This window comes from Marmota monax, unplaced genomic scaffold, assembly GCF_021218885.2.
Source record: "Marmota monax isolate L192 unplaced genomic scaffold, Marmota_monax_Labrador192_F-V1.1 WCK01_AAM20220418_F8-fsc00012, whole genome shotgun sequence".
NCBI classification, from domain to species: domain Eukaryota; kingdom Metazoa; phylum Chordata; class Mammalia; order Rodentia; family Sciuridae; genus Marmota; species Marmota monax.
This window is the reverse complement of record NW_026695227.1, coordinates 4,131,917-4,151,944: the sequence shown is the minus strand read 5'-3', so window position 1 is coordinate 4,151,944 and position 20,028 is coordinate 4,131,917. Positions and strand designations below refer to the sequence as shown.

General features: G+C 39.5%; 1 protein-coding gene across 2 annotated transcripts in view; it reads right to left on the bottom strand.

Moving 5' to 3' along the window:
• Positions 1-3,809: 3,809 nt before the first annotated feature.
• Positions 3,810-20,028, bottom strand: part of Ptpro (protein tyrosine phosphatase receptor type O) — a 241,385-nt gene continuing 225,166 nt past the window's right edge. For both annotated transcript variants that reach the window (XM_058576175.1, XM_046436157.2), the window contains 7 exons: positions 19,712-19,788; positions 19,004-19,138; positions 18,660-18,782; positions 14,228-14,382; positions 12,064-12,199; positions 7,243-7,363; positions 3,810-6,261 (listed from right to left, as the gene is read on the bottom strand). In XM_058576175.1, the coding sequence (XP_058432158.1) occupies positions 7,259-7,363; positions 12,064-12,199; positions 14,228-14,382; positions 18,660-18,782; positions 19,004-19,138; positions 19,712-19,788 (731 nt within the window). In that variant the 3' untranslated portion in view covers positions 3,810-6,261; positions 7,243-7,258. The remainder of the gene's footprint in view (positions 6,262-7,242; positions 7,364-12,063; positions 12,200-14,227; positions 14,383-18,659; positions 18,783-19,003; positions 19,139-19,711; positions 19,789-20,028) is intronic.

The window sequence follows — 20,028 nt, the reverse complement described above, 5'->3', positions numbered from 1 at the left end:
AAACAAATAAAAACAAAAACCAAACAAACCAAAAACAAAAGATTAGGAGACATCTAATTTGGAGGAAAACCACTTCTGGGGAAGAATGTATTTATTTCTATTAAAAAGTTATTGACAGCACCCTCACTGCTTCTGTGGCCTTTCCCTGAGCCCTTGTTTTGCATTGTGGGTTAACCTTGTACTAAACTATGTCATCTTTAACCTGTCTTATGAGAATTTTATTGGGAAGTCACACACCACTGTCCTGAAAAACTCCCATTTTGGCTGAGAAGAAACATAATTGTTAAGGCTATATCCTTGTGCTGCCACATAAATGAAGGGCAGGTTGACTACTCTGAAAATACCAGACTACCAGTGACCACAGGTAGAGAGCTCCTCCCTGATAACATCATGAGCCAAGAAAGGAAGGTATTCCTCATTCAAGGACCCAGGATCCTTCCATCTTTTGGTACTATCATGTCTGTCAAAGTGGATGCGTAGGGTAGGGAGAAAGAGAAAAAAGAGAGGGATGTTTCTCTTGGGCCAGAAAGCTCCCATCCCATTGGTTAGAACTCAGTCACATGGCTCCAACTGAACTGCAAAGCTCTGGAAAATGTAGTTCTAATGAGCTGTCTTACATGTGTATTAACAGTGCATCCACTGGATTCTCCTGAGTAATCTCTGAGCTGGAGCCATCTACGGAGTCCTAGAAAGAAAGTATCACTTTTACCAAGAAGTAAAGGTACAGAGGCAGGATTGGATGATTGGTCATCTATCTGGACCCGAGTGAGTGATATATAGTGGGAGTTTTAAGAATGTCTGCTGAATGTAGGAATGAATTATGTCATGAGTGTGGTTTAATGTGACAGTATATTCTTTTCTGACCCCCATCCCCTCCACCAAAAAAAAAAAAAAATCACCTATCTTTCCCTTGGGCTTGCATTGGAAGGCAGCAGCATGCTCACCACTATACCACCAATGTCCTCCTCCCTGGCTCCCAGACCTTCCTTGGATGTTTGATGTGTTTCTATCACAGTATCTGTAACACCTTGTTGCCCTTATTTTCACTTCTGATTTCCCACACCAGAACATTAGAACGTGAAATCCTTGAATGTGGGACCTTGCCAAATCCACCTTAGTCACAAGTCTCTTCCTCAGTGCCTGGGATGAGATGCTTTTCTTCAAGGATTAGAAAGTTACTATTTCTCAGACTGGGGATGTAGCTCAGTAAAGTGCTTGCCTAGCATACATAAACTCCTGTGTTTAATCCCTAGCAATACACACACACACACACACACACACACAGTACCATTTTTCAAATTGACAGGTTAAGCCAGGCACAGTGGCACACACCTGTAATCCCAGTGGCTTGGGAGGCTGAGATAGGAGGGTTGCAAGTTCAAATTTAGTAAGGCCTTGAGCAACTCAGGGAGACCCTGTCTCTAAATAAAATATAAAAAAGGGCAGGGGATATGACTCAGTGGTTAAGCACCCTTGGGTTCAGCCCCTGGTACAAAAAAATTCCTTGACAGGTTACTTTTCATATTAAACATATAACCTGGAGATGAAGCAATTAATTCTATTCTGTTACACCTTATTAATGATAAGTATAATGAGAAGCAACATGAAGTAGTGTGGGGGGAAGGGTCTGGGGTTGGACAAAGCTTGGTCAGGAATCCTGCTTCTGTCACTATATGACCCAATAATTTTTGTAATTTAACTTAATTGGCTGGCTTGCCTTTTCCCTCCCTCCCTTCCTTTCTCCCTCCCTCCCTCCCTCCCTCCCTTCCTTGTGGTGCTGAAAATCAAACCCAGTGCCTTGCAAATGCTTGGCAAGCACTCTACCCCTGAGCTATACCCCCAGCCTCTTAACCTCTCTTGTTTACCTGTTGAGTGGGTATTCTTACCTCATAACTATATTCCAAAGTTAGGAGAATATGTATATGAAGAGCCAAGCACATTAAAAAGAAATTGCCATTACTTCCCTGAAAGTTGGTGTAAATGTCACCCCTTTTCTGCCAAGAAAGAAGCCATTCCTCTATTCAAAGCAGCCATGGGCAGTGTCACACATAGCACCTGCCTTTTTACTGAGATGAAGAAGTAGACTTGGGTTTCCAGTCTGTAATACCCATGAGAACCACGATTCATACATTCTTAATGCTGTAATGTCCTTGAATGTGTAAATAGAAGAAAGAAAATGGGTTTCTAAAGAAATGAAGGGATGGGCTGAGGTAGTGATTCCCCATGCTGGGTGTGCTCAGTAGTCGAGATTTAGCCATCTGCCAGGGATATGTGAGGCTGAGAGTCCCGCTCTGAGTAGGAGAGTAGGACTACCTTTTTGATGCTGATCAAGAAAGATGGATCATGTCTGAGTCTCTGGTGGCTGAAAAGTAACAAGGGCAACAGGTACCATTGTTCTGTCATATAAGCCATTGAAAAGAAAGCATATGGGCATGTCCAGAAGATAAATTGACAACACTTTGGGAGATACAGGAAGAAAATGTTGGGAAAGACTTGACTAATGTTTTCTCTGTCCTTCCAACAACCGGGAAACTCTGATTCTTAATGTATTTTTAGAAGCCAGCATATGGCTCCATTTGTGCTCACCATAGTGCCTAACATATTGCAAGTGGTCAGGAAATCATTCATTAGCTGGTTGATTGACTCCTTCTACGTGATTAGATAAATGTTTGCTGAAGGAGTGATTGAATGAGCGAATGTCTCTTTACTCCATTTTTACTAGTTCCAGTTTTCCCAGGATTTGTTACAGTGACCTCTTGTTCCCCCACATTTCTAAAGGTTCTGGTGATCCTGCCAGGACAACCTTCAGTCTGTTCATGTCTGTTACCACGCAGATTTCAGAGCTAAACACTATACTCCATCTTTAATCAAGTGAACCATCAGGATAAGGGCTTATGATAAGCACCAACTGAGACTGAAAACAAAAACCCTACTGTTCTGCAAGGCCAGGGGTCAGAGATGCCATGGCGTTCTTTCAAATGCACCTAAGTGGGGCTATTGAGAACAAGGTGTAGAAGTTTGCAGTTTTGCCTATCATGTTTTTGCTGCTTTCTAACCCTTTTGGCCAAAGCAAATGTCATACTCAGTTACAGGCATGGCTCCTGGACTCTATCCCCGTGCCAAGTGCCAGCCTAGAGATCTGTGTGCTAGGAAACCAGCCAGCTATTTGAAGTACATTGCATCAGGCATTTCCCGAGGTGTAAAGGAAGGCATCCTTGCTAGAAAGCAGGGAGAATTTTGGCTCTTAAGAGATTGGACTCAGTAACTTTAACTCCTTGGCTAACACCCAATTCTCCTGCAAGCAGCTATCATGTGGCCTGCAAAAAATTCAGACCCAAAGCCTCATTTTCATGTTGACATCAGAGCCTCCTTTGAGAGATATGTCACCCTCTGAGGACAGGGACAGCTTTAGGAAAGGAGAAACATTTAAAAGCCTGACATTAAAAATATCTTAGTACTCTTTTCACTTAAAATTTGCAGTGGGAAAATGTAGACCCTGTATTAGAAATCTGTACAAAAAAATTGCCATTCATTATAATTATTTTTTCAAGTTAAATAAAATTATGCAATGTACAGTGATGGATATATTGGTGTTAATTTTTAAATTTGTAAATTAGATCTCAATGGTAGTTTTTCAACTGCACAAATTGTCTTTTGCAGTCAAGGAATTTGATCTCAATAGCACTCAGAAGCAAATATTTTGTAATTTTAAACTCTATACCTCTTTCTTGGTGTTACACAGGCTATTATGAATTGCATATGCAAATTCCTCTGTGTGTTTTTTTTCCTACCAAGTATTACTCAAATGGTTAAAAAACAACGAATTTATTAAGAGACCCTGGAAGCCTCCCATCTGAATGTGAAAGTTGGGTCCTGGGGTGGGAACAGATGGTTGGAGTAGTGCTAGGGTACAGAAGAGAACAAGGTACAAAGCACCTTTGGATGAATTATCATATCCAATACTCATACCTACAAAACATAGAGCTAATATTAGATCATTCCACAGTTTGATAACTGAGACTAAGCATAGAAAAGTTCCAAAGTAATTATCAAGATTAAAGCCCAAGTCTTTTGCTAGATGGATCCTTTTCCCACATAAACTCTTGAAACTGAGGACCCCAGTGAAGAACAGAGTGATGACTACATGAACCTCTGAAGGAATTAACCAAGTGCTTCCATGGGACCTTTCTATCTATAGTCTTGACTCTGAGTCTTAAATCTAAATGCTGTATTCCTCCTCTTTTCTTTTGGGAAAATTGATCTGGCATTATTTAATCCCTCAAGAAAAACATGAAATATTTATGAAATACTTTGTTCCATGAGAAGTCATGTTTCTGGCTACAAGGCTTCTGTAGGCTTCTCCTTGGCAATGTGGAGAATGCATTGTCATCTTATCCATCCATGGCATCCACCCTTCCCACACTCTTCCCCTGCTCTGTCCATGTGTGAGAATCTAAGAAGGTCACACTGGGCTCACTACCTTCCTTTAACCATGTCTCTTCCCAATATTACTAAAGTGTCCAAAGGGGAAATAAAGGCGTGGGGTGAGAAGAGGAGGAAATGGCAGCAGGGAAACAAGAAGTAGAGTGAAGTAGGTGAGTAACAATTGACAATCCCCCCAGAGCCCAAGCTGTTAACCCACCGTGTGTGGACCTCCTCTGCCAACCTCCCCGCAAGGTGAAACTTAGACTTGTTGGCTGGATCATGCAAGCACCTTTGCCAAGGTCTGCTGTGGCCAGGCTTTCTCAGTGACGAGAGTTGGTGGGGTGCAGAGCTGTTCATTTGGCATCCTTTACCATCGCTAAGGTCACTGATGAAATATTAAACTCAGACTCTATCCATGACTTCATGAAGATGATCCAGAATGGAGGGAAGCCAGGGGAAGGAGCAAAGATCAGATAAACAAAGAGGCAGGAAACCTCCTGGAAGAACACGCAGGAAGGCTCGGGAGGGCCACACTGCCACAGTGAAGCAGCCAGCTTGTATTTAATTGCAACTCAATATTTTCCTTAGTCCACACCTTTACCTCTTATTTCTCAGAAAGTGGCACAAAATAACAGGCTTCACAATGCCATCAATGTCCATTTTGACAGTATTCATGTCACGATACACAATCATGTACTGTAATTATACAAAATCCAAAGAATAGAATGTTACACGTTACACAGGTTAAAAAAATAAAACTGACAACCCAAAAGAAAACAAAACAAAATGAAATCTCTGCCAGAATCCACAGAGACGCCTGACAATATTACAAAAGAATGTAGCCAAATAATTGTCCTAGCATGCTGCAGTTCATTGCCATAATTTCGTTAAGTTCCCAGCTCTTTGGGGGGAAAGAAAGTGCACTTCCACTGCCTGTACTTCTCAGAGGAAGAGCTCTCACATATGTGCAGGTCAACAGAAAAAGAAATGCAAACTCTAGGCACCAAGATTGCTCAGACAGCAATGGAGTTTATAATCAGAATTGAAACTCTTCTGAACCAGATCTGGTTTCTTGAAAAGGAACCTGGACAGTGACGCTAGTCCCGAAGGGCCAAGGAGGAAAACACCCAACTGTTAATAAGAAGAAAACCATCGAGAACTAGAACAATTAAGACAAATATTTTTCTACTCTACTTTGAAGTTGAAGTACAGTTTTTCATATTTGGAATAGGAAATGATACATGGTTGATCTGTGGGTAGAACTCCTGCCTCTTCCCCATCCACCATCCCCATTCCTGATCTAGCAGTTTCAAGGTTGGAATACAGATATTGATGGTTCAATTTCTTTGAAGTAGAATAACCTTTTTTTTTTCCTGTGTGGCCATGCCTCTTTTAAAAAATGAGGTAAATTGAATGTTAATAATGTCTGTTCCTTCCTGGGCTATGGAGTTGATCAGTGGTGTGGGCGGAAAACAATTCAACTTTCTGATAAAATCACACGCATACAAAAATTATTGCACTTAAAAAAAAAAAAGCAACTCCGCCCAACCAGCAAAGGGCCAACTAAACTCTTTGGAAGTATTGTACTTCCTGCCCTTTGCAGAGCATCTTGACCTTTCTGGTGTTCTGTTGAATTTGGTCCATTAAATGTCCAGAAGTGAAAGAGTCCAAAAGACACTGTAGGCTCTTTAAGGCTAAGTCTTCCCGGTGCTCCTATGAGATAAATTATCTCCTTGGCCACATACTACAAAGTCGGGGCTCATTTTAGCAAAATGACTATCAGGGCCCCCCAAAAGTTTGGAAGCAAGGGAGGATGGGTGCACATCATGTCCTCTCCTGTGAATGAGAGAAAGACAAGTAAGCAGCCTGGATACCAGCAACCTCCCTCTGATTCTACCATAAGCTTTCATTATACTCAGCCCCACAGCCCATGTGGATGTGAATTTATCTGTGTGACTCTTTTCTATGTGTCTGAATGTCTCTTTCTCTTGCAATTTAGTCTGTCCTTCCTTATTCTTATCCTTCCTGCTTATTTATGCTGCCTCTGCATCTTCTTCGATGGATGTAGGGGTACAATGCTAATCCTATTCTGCCATGACTGACCTATATGCTTCCTATCCTTGCAATATTTCTCCCACAGTGCACTGACTCCTCTTCCCACTCTGTCATCCCCCAGCCCCAGCATATCTACAACCTGTTTACTGCTCTAAATAGTCAGCTTACTTGCTACCTCACCCCAAATTACACATCCAAAATATGATCTCCTAGGCAGTTTGTGTTCAGGAAATCGAATGTGTTACTAATGTTTTCATTGAGCTCTCAAATACATACTCACAGAATGGGTGAGATCAAGGCTTTTTCAGACTCCTCTATCCTGAGACTCTATTTTCAATACTGTTTTTCTTTTTTCGAGTGTCTATTCCAGTTTAGGTAACTGTGTAATCCTTACCTGACCCTTGTAATCAATAAATATTGGAACAAGATATCTGGGTAGATAGAGTTGGATTGTAGTAACCCTCTATTGCAAGCATGTATCCAATATGAGAATGGTTTAAGGTTCTGGGCAGAGGGAATGGAGCTCAAATCATCATGGGTTGCAGAAGTTCCTGCTTGTTGCTACCCCCAAACTAAAGCTCAAAGATCTGCTATGGTATTTGTTTCTCCCTGTGTGCTAAGACTTGGACACAAAGACTAGTGTGAATATAAAAGACTACTAATGCCAATACCAATGACTATTGCTACCTTATGACTTATGCCTTCCCCTCCCCTCCTACTGTTCTAAGACAGAGCACCTGTGATGGGCTCTTCTCTACTTACTGCTCCAGATTCAGAACTAGGACTTGCTAACATTCTCATATATGACATCACTGATGCAGAACTGCTGCTTCTTCTTCATCCACATCAGTTGAACACACTGATGGATAAAAATATACTGCTCCTGGAGCAAAAGACAAAAGTGCATTTCAAAGCAAGACATTTTCGTGCAGATATGTGCAAAGATAATGCATTTTATTACTATGTTAGTTTTAATGATCAGGATCTGATGTAAAAGGAAACCGTTTTCATTATTGACAGAGATAAGTGTATAACTAGAAAATTTAAGATAATCATTTATAAGCAGTCTTTTAATTAATGATAGAGCTTAGGACAGCACTACTTTTTTTTTTCCTGATTGGAATGTCTTTTCTTAGATTTGTTGAGGTATAATAAATAAAAAGTACATATAATAAGACATACAATGTGGTCATTTGATAGAATTCATGAAAGGATTATTACTTTCAAACAAATTAACACATTTGCATCACTTTACACAGGTACTTTTTCTTCCCTCCTTTTTGGTGATGAGAACACTTAAAAATCTACTTTCTAAGCAAATTTCAAGTACATAATACATTATTATCAATTATAGTCACCAAGAATTATGTTAGCTCATCACTACATAATGCTAAAAGTGATTAATATGCAATCACTTAATCATGAGATTATTTTGAAAAAAAATTTGTTGCTATCTAAATTATATACTGAGATAAATTCCAACAAAATTAAGAAATAAAATGATAAAAATACAAAAGAAAGGTTATTATAGGTTAATTCCTCTATGATTATTCTAGGAATGATCAGAAGGAATTTCTAAAATTAAAAGCCATGAATAAATTACAAATAAAAATTCCAAACTGTGTGCAAAAAAAAAAAACGGTAAAAGAATAAAATTAAAATCAAACTAGAAACTAGGAGATAAAAATGTTTTCCAAAATTATGACAAAATGTTTATAATTTTATTTTTGTTAAAAAGTCACATAGATCAATAATACATGCAAGTAGATAGGTAAGTATAGTTTATCAACCACTAGGCCAGATATTTATGGAAGGCAAATACCATGTCTTTTTATTCTTAATTCCTAGCATTTAGTTTATGTCTATTAAATGATTTTTGAAGTAAACTGAGGAAATATTAAAACATAGACAAAAATGGCCAAGAAATAAAATATGAATTAAAATAGCTATTTTTTTTCCCAACTGTTTTTTAAAGTGAGCAAAGCTAGGGAGGGAAATGGGTAACAGTTCAATGATGATGAGTGTGCTGAAGCAGTCATTATTACTTATTGTCGGTGGAGGTAAGAATAATAAAGTGCTAATAAATTGTATAAATGCAGATCATAGTGTTGATAATAATAAAAAGTAGAAAATATCCAATTCAATGTTTTATGTAAAGGAGAAAGCTCTAAGTAAGCAATGGGGTACCTATAATGAAACAGCATTTAAAATAAGATTTATAGAATTTTAGGCAATCCATGATATAATACATAGTCAAATGCTACGTGAAAAATCTACAGAGTCAAATGCTAAGTGAAAGATCAGCAAATTATATGTGTGTGTGTGTATATATATATATATATATATATATATATATATATATATATATATATATATGGCTGCGTGAAGTGGCACACGCTTGTAATCCCAGCAATTTAGGAGGCTGAGACAGGAAGATTGCAAATTCAAAGTCAGCCTCAGCAACCTAGCAAGGCCCTCAGCAACTTAACAAGAACCTAAGCAGCTTAGTGAGACTCTGTATCCACAATAATAAATAAAAAGGGCTTGGGATATGGCTCAGTAGTTAAGCACACCTAGGTTTAATCCCCAGTACCAAGTATACATACACACACACACACACACACACACACACTCATATGTGTATACATCTATATAGAGAGATATATAAACAAAAATATGTATGTATATGGCAAAAAGTTACACTTGAATGAAAGCTGAGATGAAATCACCAAAATATAAGGTTAGTTGTCTTTGTGCCTTGAAATAAGGGTAATTTCTTAGTTTTCTCTTTCTTTATTTCCTGGAGTTTCTAAGCAGTCTCATTAGATATCTTACCCTCTACATAAGATCCAGTCAAGAAGTCGCAGGGGCTGAAGAAGCCTCTGTGTAAATAGCTTTAGACAAAGGATAAAAGCAACACCTCAGACCTCACTGGTTTGGAACCTTGCCTGCTCCGTATGTCTCAGCAAGCTTCGGGGACACATTTTACCTCAGGTCTCACAGCAGTAACTGAGCTCCCCCTCGGAGGATCTCGCACATCACTCCAATTGTTTGTGGTGTTAAGTCAACATGGGAAGACAGAAGGCCAGAGACTTCCTGGACTCTCACTCTGTAACTACCCAGTGGCCAAACTTTGTGTTAAAAAAAAGAAAAGAAAAAACACTACAGGAAAAGCAAATAAAAACCTATTTATTTTCAGACACATCCTGAGAGTCTCTGGGAAATTCAAGCTGCCCATAGGAAGGACAGTCTGCTCAAAGCAACGCTCTAACTGACCTCCAGGGAGAGGCTATTAGAGGTAAATGAAACAAAATAAACACAATATTTGATAAAAGTAGAAGAGAGCCCAAGAGAGGAAATGCCCATCCACAGGCAGCCCTTTTCAGTTTCAAGGCACTCATCTAGATTCTGCCATTTTACCTAATGCATATTTTATAATAATTCATGAAAACTGTCATCCACATTTTAGAGCTGAGAAATGGAACTTTGAGAGTGGTGTGACTTGTGCAGTGGTACAGCTGAGGTCTTTTAAACTGTTCCCCTATCTGTGTGGAGAAGCCCCCGAAGTGTACCTCGGGAGGTGAAAAAGAAGGCAGGTCAAAATTCAACAAAAACAGCATATAGGTGCCTGAGGATGTGGCTGATTTAATTAGTTGCTTCTACCATTTTGGGGTGGGTTGGAGTGGCAGAGTCAAGGTGATGGATGAAGAAAAGATTGGAAAATTGGAAACCATAAATGGGAAGAAACATGGTATTTGATTCCTGGGTTGATTGTGCACATAAAGACAGGTCGTGACTGGAGGGTGATTCTGTCCTCTTGCAAATCATTTCTGACTGATGGGAAAAGAATCATTTTTTGTTCTTGTTAGTAAATTAAAGGCAGCAGGATTTGAATGTGAATGTGCTAAAGGACAATGTTGGATAAATCAACCTATATTCAAAAATATGGTTTGAACCCTGAAGAGCAGAGGAATGAGGAAAAATAAAAGGTATGTGAACAAGATGTTCTAGATATAACTAGCAAAGCAGACACAAATAAATAACAGGAACTGGAAAGCATCCATTGCAAAATCCCAAGGGACCCAAGGGTACAGTTAGAACAGCTGGGAAAATGAGTAACTTGAAGAACCTCTGCCCTCTTTGCTGACTTTAAATTTCCCAAGGAAAGTTCAGGGAAGGTATATCATGCTTTAAAAAACTGCTTCTGTGGAGATGTCAACCTGAAATGCTGCCATAGACAAAGAAACCAGATATCTAAAACTTGGGGCAAGAAAGGGGGAAAACAAAATATTCTCTTGCCTTTGCAGAAAGCCCCATGTGGCTGCTCTAGTGTTGTGTGATTGTCGCACTGAAGAAAAATAATGGAGCTGAGACTGGGAAGAAGAGTCTGCTGTGTGAAGGTAGTTTTTAAAAAGAGATTAAGATTCTGTAGTTGGGAAAAATCAAAAGTAAACAGGCTATAATCAAAGTCTATAAAGTCCTAAGAGGTATAAATTAAGCAAATTGGGGCAGACAATCCATCAAATCCAAGATACTTAAAATAAGAAGTAGCCCTGTGAAGCTTGGGGATTAATATATATTAATGTATAACATTCTATATATGTATATAATAGGAATTTTTAATCACATATTAGGATATAAATTTATGGGTGTGAAAGCCCAAAATATGGATTGATTAATAAAGCACTATTTAATCACTAGGTAGGGGGCTTCTCTTGGAAACCAGACATTTAAAACCTGTGATAACAAGGTGATGTGTATGTCTCCACAACAAATTACAAGACAACAGGCCTGAGACTGACTGGGCTCACAATGAAACTTCTGAATGTGGTGCAATCCTGGTGCAACTGGGAAATAAATACATTGAAATATGTATGCCAAGCTTTGCTCAGATGAACTTGGGAGGGTAGGAGGAAAGAAAAGTACACAGTGTTGAAAAGGAGAAACACACAGAGCTAGAGACAGCCATTACTTGGGGCTTTTTGAATCATTCTGACACCTAGTGGTGTTGGGTGAGAAAAGCATGAGGAAGTCCTAAGCAGGGTTTAGTCCCTTTGTAAGAGGTCAGGCCAGGCTGCCTTCCATTCTGCAAGTCCTCCTCCCCCACACACTCCTCCAGGAGAGGAACCATTGTCTGCCTGAAGCTAAGGAGTCGCTTGTGCAGCTGGGAGACTAGGCTTATGAACAAGCAATTACACTTGGGTTTCTGCGCCCACGGGTGCTTATTGAACCACTCTAGCATTCAAATATGAATTAAATCACATCAGTTCTGTGGTCTCCATCAGACAGCTTTCCCCAGATTGCCTCTCACGAACTTGCATTCTGTTGGAAGAGGTTTTACTCTGTTGCAAACACATCCACATAAAGGGCATATGACGCCAGCAAAAGTGTAACCCCATACACTTTCCTAGGGGCTGATATCCATTTCTTTCATATCTTGAAGAAGTTTGAAACATATACAATAAGAAAATGAGAAAGACAGATGCAAAGAAAATCCAGACAATTGTTTTGAAATATGTAGGTGAAAATAGTAAGTTTTCAGACAAGGGAACATGAAAAAGTATATACTGATTGTTTTCCTACCTCTGTTTGTACCATAGACATCCTGTATGATCTCATTTCTGACACCAACCCTAAGATGTCCACAAATTCGTGATCCCGAATGTGCTGCAAGAGCCTGTCCAGGGCAATGAACGTCCCTGTCCGCCCCACGCCGGCACTGTAAAAGAAGGTTTACACCACAAGTTACTCACACAGTGACTCCTTACTGTTGAAAATAAACTAGATATTTCTAAAAAGAAAAAAAAAGTTTGCATCACTGTGAAAAAAGCAGACTAAACTTTTCCAGTTAACTGACTTTTGAGAATGCAGCTGTGGTTGCTCTTCCTGGTAATGTCACATTTCTGACTATCATTGTTCCCTGCTTTAAGGAGATATGGGTTTGCACAGCCTTGGCTACCCCTCCCCTGGGCTGTTTCAGGAGAAAAGTAATGATTCCACGTTGATTGGTCCCTGCCCTCAGGAATGGAACACATTAACAATGTCCTATCTCATGAATAGCCTCAGAGTTGTATTCCTCATGCCTATCTCAAAAGTCCAGTTGAGATGTCCACACCCTGGCTGTAGGTCTGGGGTCATAGCGATTTGTGCACTTTCAACCCTGAATTCAATTCACCATCTCACTCCTTCCTTGAAGCACACATGCTCTTCTAGTGGGTCCTGGGCCTGCTTCAATCTCCCTCTCCCAGGGATCCTTTAAGTAATTGCCTTAAAATAAATACATAAAGTTAAATACTTGGGCCCAGTCTTGTCTGGTCCTCAGATCCCAGGGCTCAGAGTATGGATAGAACTAAACTGATATGTGCCAGTCAACTCACTGCCCACAACAGTGCCTAATTCTATAGGTTAAAGTCAGTTTTTTTTTTTTCCTGATCATTCATAGACAAAAGAGCCAAAAGGTTCTACATTCTGAATTATGATGAAATTTTGGTAAAACAGAAAGTTGAAACCAATTGACATGTGGAATTTGCTAGGAGAAAAATCCAACACTAAAAGCCTTGAATTCGGAGCCCAATTTGCTTTCTCTACTAGACAACAACTCTTCCCACCTGGGACTTGTCAGATAAAATCTGCCACTGAGGACACCTGTAAAGTCACATCCAGCACCGAATCTGCTAGCTGCTGTGAAACGAATTATTTGAGTTTGACCCCATGGTCATGCAGCTTTATTTTCTGCTCTTGGAAAGTACCATTTTGAGAAGAGATGATCTCATCTGCTAACACACAGCTTTTAAACTGTGAAAGCCAGAGGTGGATTGACAGCAATGATATCCTCCCTAAAGAGAAACTTAGTAGCTTATGAAGCATTTCCCCACCAAGGACACACACACACACACACACACACACATACACACTAGCAGCCAAAGACCAACATGCTGGGTCTGGGATTATAGATTTATCTGCTCACATTGGCCCAGCTGCCAATGTTTCCTTTAACACCTTTATCCCTCTTCTACCTCTGATATGCAGTCAGAGGTAGAATCTTTAGAGGTTGCATAAAAATTTGACACCAATTCTGTGTTACAGAGATGGGTTTTGATGAAGCTTAGTTCACTTGGTGGGAAGGAAAGTTTAAATTCAAAGGTAACTGAATTAGTGAGAACCTTGATTTTTGACAACATAATGGATCGTTTGTCCCCTTTCATGCTAGCTGTTTGGAAATTTAGAAACAAAACTGAAGAGCAAGCATAGCAAATATATTTATCTTAATATGACAAATAGTTTAATCTTTTCTTTCCCTCTTCTTGATTTTGTGTCTACTTATATTGTTTTGAACTGCTATAAGCTATTTATTATTTGACCTTATATTTATCCATGTTACAACCCCTCAGAATCTTTGTTGGGAATAATATCACATCTAGGCATGGTCTTTGGAAACCTGTGCGCCTAGATTTGAATCCTAATCTCCTCCCCATTCTAGCTGAATAAACTTGTATATATCCCTTAATCACTGTATTCCTCAGTTTTTTTTTCTTCTGAAATGGTAATAATAATAATATCATAGGCTACAGATAAAAAGATACCCACAATATAAACAATTAATATATAGTAAGACATCAAGTAACCACAGACTAAAAAAATCACAATTCATGTATTATTAAATCTGATGCACGTTATGAAATGATGGGCTATTTCATTTACTTAAAAACCCCTGATATTGAATAGAAAATGCATCTGATGAGGTCACCTGCAGTGAATGATCATGGGGCCTTTGCTCTTGGTGGCTTGCTGTCGGACCATGTGTACAAACTGCAGGATACTTTCCGCAGCGTTTGCTGTGGGCACACCGTGATCAGGCCATGCAGTGTAATTAAAATGCATCACATCCTGCATCTCATCAGCCTTTAGGGAAAAAAGCCAAAAAACAAGCATTAATGTCTCAGCCACTGCCAGGATGGCCCAGGCCTCCATTGAAGATCCAGAATTCATGGCGCAAGAAGGTCGAACCACAGTCCACTCCTGGTCAGTGTATTTCCTTTTCCAGCTCCAAGCACTGTGTCTGGCACAAAGTAAGTCCTGAAAACAATATACTAGTTGTATAAAGCTTTCAATAGTAGGACAGGTAGGCAAATCCATGCTTTTGTAGCTAAGGACAAGAGCTTAAGCAGATCAGGGCTCTGCCATTTAGAAGCTGCAGCAGCCTTGCCAAAGAATTAACACTGTGGAAGGTACTGCTGGTGCCCTACTTAGATCCTTCCGCCAGTCTGGTGCATCCCTTTCTAGTTGCTTTTAACTGCAGAGCTCTACCCTTCTCTTGATAGTGGTCCTTCACTACAGGGAGCTGCCTCATGGGAAAATGCCTAAGAGGTTGCATTCTCCTACTGAAAGCAGCCCATAGATAATAACTGACTGATGCCAGTGTTCAAAAATTCAGCATCAATATGGTGCCATTCATGTCCCAGCACAATCAATGGAATCGCAATCAATGGAATCGGACCGAGTCAGACTATAGGTGAACCCACAACAGGACGTGATTTCTTCCCTGCCCTATTCTGATTTACTGGACCCCTAACAGCTTTACCCAAGAATACACTGTCAAAAAATCACTTACATGAGAATCTCTGTCTTGAATTATGATACCAGAGACCTGACCCCAGACAAACTTGCTGAGTTTTGTTTTTTTCTCTTACCTGAAAAGGGCCTAAGATACCAATAACAAATCATTGTGCAGATGGTGTGATAATGTTTGTGAAGGATGGTTAGATGTGATTACCATTTCTACCACTACATAATTACCACCTGCTCAATCATTCATATGGTTAGTTTTGGGAATCTCTAGTGAGTCGATCTGTTTTGTTTATTACTCCTATTCATATTAACCTGCCCATCAAATATCTTATTGTTCCCTCTGAATACATATTAACTAGGATGTGAGTCCTTCAAGATCCACTCTTTTTGGTCCACACTCATTTGAAAGAATGATTTATTCTCCTCTTGTGTTCAACTATCAGAAGACTTCAAATCCAGGCTTTGTAAAAATCTGGTTCATATCTTACCCCTAAACTTGCTAAGAGCCTGGAATGCTGTCAGAGGGAGGAATAATACATTATAACCTGGCAGAGTTCAACTTGTATGTGGGTTTGGGAGCTAAAGTTTACATTTAGGTATATCAAAGAGAAATGAATTGCAAAGAGCAAAATTGAGAGGTCCTGAGCAGAACAAAATTTGCATCTGTATAAGCAAATGCATAAATAAAATGTACAATGTCATCAGTTTAACCACATTGTCCCCTTGGTACCTAAGGCCATACATTACAGTAGCATGCAATGCCTCCCTAGATATTTTCAAGGTCTTTGTTTTAGATACACACAGCATGAAGGCTACAAAAATGCTGGCTGCCCTCACTCTTGTCTTAAGAGAGTAAAGAAGGTAACTCATGCATAATGAATCACACAGAATAGCAAGCATTCAACACCATGAAGAATTAAATATACTCAGTCACTAGACAACTTGGGTTGCACAGAAATATTCACAAAAATGCTAGCCATGTTCAAGTACTCATGATAATTAGCTTATGACTTATACTGTTATATATCTCTATGTATATATGTGTTCAGCTAAAAAGTGAAAGGTGATATAAAATCAGAAATCCATTAAATTGTCAGTAGTCTCTCCATAGATGCAGGGCAGGTGTTCTAGAATTGGCAGTAGCTCTATCATCTGCATAGCACACATACTCTGGACACCAATATGTATTTGCCAATCTTTGGTCTCTAACTCTTAGCTCATGCCAAATTTTTGTACTGAAAAGTGACAAGCAGTGTGTTGTGGCTGCTCTCTTACTTTCTTGTTAAATGAGAAAACCCTTCTGATATTATCTTAGCTACCCCAAATTTCTCATATTTTGATTTCTTCATTTATGTAATTTTATCTTGTTGTATTTAGAAAGTTTACTTATATCAATATGGGGAGGAGTAAAGAATAGCATAAACAATATATGAAACAAATAGAGAAATACATTCATTAGCACAGTACAATGTTCTTTGGTCAATTTAACCTTCATTGTGAAGCTTAAAATTTAGATTCTGCACGCTTATGGCCAAAAGGGGGCACTGTGGTACCAGATGCATGCATGCATCCACTGTAACTGCCTTATAAGAAAACCCATTCAACTTCATACCTGCTGTTCAAGCCTTTCACGTGGTAGCCATTGAAAGATAAGTCACTATTTAAGACCAAGGACAAGAAACAAATTATTGACCATGCAATGATGTATGTGACTCTTCCCTGTTAAGAGAACAGGCATGGGAACAAACCCCATTTTGTACTCTGCAGTTTATTCTCCCAGATGCAAACCTAAGGAAAGATCTGTTCTACATTCTCTAATGGTTTGCACTGGATTTCTGACTGAAATAGCCACTAAAGAAAGCTTCGTTGAAATGGCATTAAGATTGTGAAATGCTTTTCTGATAGAAAGTCTGTTGACATACATAGTGCTTTATTATTGTTGAAATAATTCATTCACTGACGGATTCATTACTCAAAAACGGAGTTCTTGTTTCTGAAACTCAACATCCCAGGGGAAGGAGATGTGAAGACAGGGAATTATAACCACACTGTGCTTCGATAGAGCAGTATGCGTGAGATGCTATAGCAGAGGAGGAAAGAACTGAAGGTCTCTGACTAGGGAAGGCTAGATAAGGATGATATTTGAGCTGACTGTATTTGCGTACAGACGTGCTTGGGGAACAAGGAAGAGACAGGCAGTTCAAAGGAAGGGAACAGCATGAAACCCACTTTGTTCCTGGCAGAATTGGATTTGCCTACATTTTCACTGCAGTATAAGTAATAGTTAACTACCAGTGGTTAAGTGATTTATCTCTTGTAAATACCAATAAAATATAGTTAATAAATGCCCACCCAGCGATGAAACTCTGAGAACAGTTTCCATTATTCCATCTCTGAATCAAGACTAGGGGGATGGGGGGGATGTTCAGATTTCTTTGTAAAGGACTGTGAAAAGAAATGTAGATAATAGTGCTGTAGGTCATCTTTCTTGTGTTTAAGTTTCAGCTTCAGAAATCTTTGTTTCCATTATTTATATGAAGGGTTAGCAAACTTTTTCTGGAGTCAGATAGTAAATATTTGAGATTTTTCAGGTCATGCAATCTCGGTTGCCACGCAAGCTTGATATACACAGAAGCAGTCACCGAAAATGCACAAACAAATATGGACTGTGTTCCCATACAACATTATCAATGGATACTGAAATTTGAATTTCACATCATTTATATATGATATTTCACATGCAATATTCTTTAAAAAAAGTTTCCCAACCATTTGGAAATGTAAAAACATTCTCCTCTTATAAGCTTCACAAAGCGGGCAATGGATTAATTTGGTCTGCAGGTTGCAGTTTGCCATTTCCTGGTCTAAACCACGAGGAAGGGCTGTTTCTATGCAGGGAAGAACATGCGGTGAGGATTTTCCTCTTAAATTTTGTCATCAACAGACAGCATGTTCAAATGAACAATGCAAGTGAAAAATCTATATTCTAAGGACTGTTTATGGGTAGAAGGCACAGGATGACTTCGGTTGATGTTAGCACCTGTGTCTGATACAGAAATATTCAGTTCGTGCTGAAAGACTTGTCATCAGAGAGAAAGCTGGCCCTGCAAGGCAAATAGACTTTTCTGACATTCTAACAATCAAAAATGGATAGCACTTAAGAGAGCTACGAACCATGATTAATAAGGTCTAGAAGTGCCATCTGAATGATGAAAAGCAAAATGAGGGAACAGAATGAGGGAATATAGAACAAAATCCAAAAGAGTACACCCTGGTTTCAATGTAACTATATCCATTATTAATATTAAGTAATGAGGACATGTCCTTTCTCGATGGTACTTGGTTAACTAAATCTTCTATTGTCCTGGGTTCCCTTGAAATGGACCAGTGAAGACTTTTTATTTCCACTTTATCTGTACCATCCTTTGTAAAGTGGAAAACAACTACATTAAAGGTGGATTTTTTTGAAGGAAGCAGTGTTGTGAAGCCTGAGGTGCTCTTTATCTTACATGACAGAGGTAGGTTGGTAGGTCTCTTGGCATTTACGGTGGGGGGAGATAGAGGAGGGGTCAACCTGGGGACATCACCTGTACTCCTGTTTGGAGACTTACATAATTGATCCGGAAGTGTCTACAGGCCCAGTCGTCCTGTTCTTCCTCTGAGATCATCTCCACAGTGATGTCCCCATAAGCTATGGGATCTTCCGTGAATGGCCAGTAATGGTCACATTTCACCTGGAGCGAGAAGAACATAGTTTCTGAAAACAGGCTAGGTAAGAAATTAAGTCTGTGCTCATTTAGGGAAAGCAGAGGTACTTGTTTCTGAAGAACCATATAGGATTATCATGAGGATGAAAACCAAAGCAAGCATGACAGTTTCTGCTACAGAGCAAGCTCTTCAGCAAGGACAGAGGCTGTTTTTCTGCAAAGCAGTAACAGCTGGGTTAGACACGCACCCTCCTTTTCTCATTACACTGAGTGAGCATGACAATAATCTGAGACTTTTGTTGTAAGACCATCTTCCAGAAGTCATTTCTGGTTTCAGGCAGCGGCCCCTGGGTGGCGATATACTCCTGGGACGAGTTGTAGCCCTGAAAGAAAGTGACAAAGTTATCACTCAACCAGCACTGTCAACACCAGATGCCGTTCCACACCATGGGGAAAATGGAAAATTTACTGATGATAAAAGTGGCAAAGGATCACAGGCCTATGCAATGTTCTTCCTTCTCTCATCAAAGAGGCAATCAAAGAAACCCACTCCATAGGTCTGTGTAGTTTGAAGCATTGTTCTGTGGGAATCTATAAAATCCCAGCCACACCTTTTTATGACAACAAACACTATCTTTATAGGTATTCTAAAGCACAGGTGCTCAGATTGGGAGCCCTTTGAGTTTGGTTGCTGAAGCTGAAACTTAAACACAAGAAAGATGACCTATAACACAATTATCTACATTTCTTTTCACCGTCCTTTACACAGAAATCTGAACATCCCCCCACCCCCTAGTCTTGATTCAGAGATGGAATAATGGAAACTGTTCTCAGAGATTCATCCCTGGGTGGGGAATGGCTCTTTTCAATAGTGTGACACATCCATACAGCCTTAGTTGGGCCATTGGTTGGGTCATAGTCTCCAGCACTTAGACACCTGATTTTTTTCTACTTACAGGAATATAGTTGGCATTGATGTAGTCTGCACCTTCCTCTTCGTTCATGGAGACTAGTCTCACCCGGCTAAAGTCATCTACAAAGAAGGAGAAGAGAAAACAGTAAAAATCAGGATGGAAGGAAAGTTTATTTGAATTTATTGCTTCTCTTCTTTAATAGACCCTCTTTACTCTATATGAAGTCAAATCAGTCAGTGATGGAGTGCAAGGTAATTCACAGTAATCTGGTATTGTAGGCCTTCTTCAATCTGAATTTCCTGTTCAAATTAGTACATAAATATCTCCCAACTGCTGTTTTCTCTACATCAGCTCTTCTG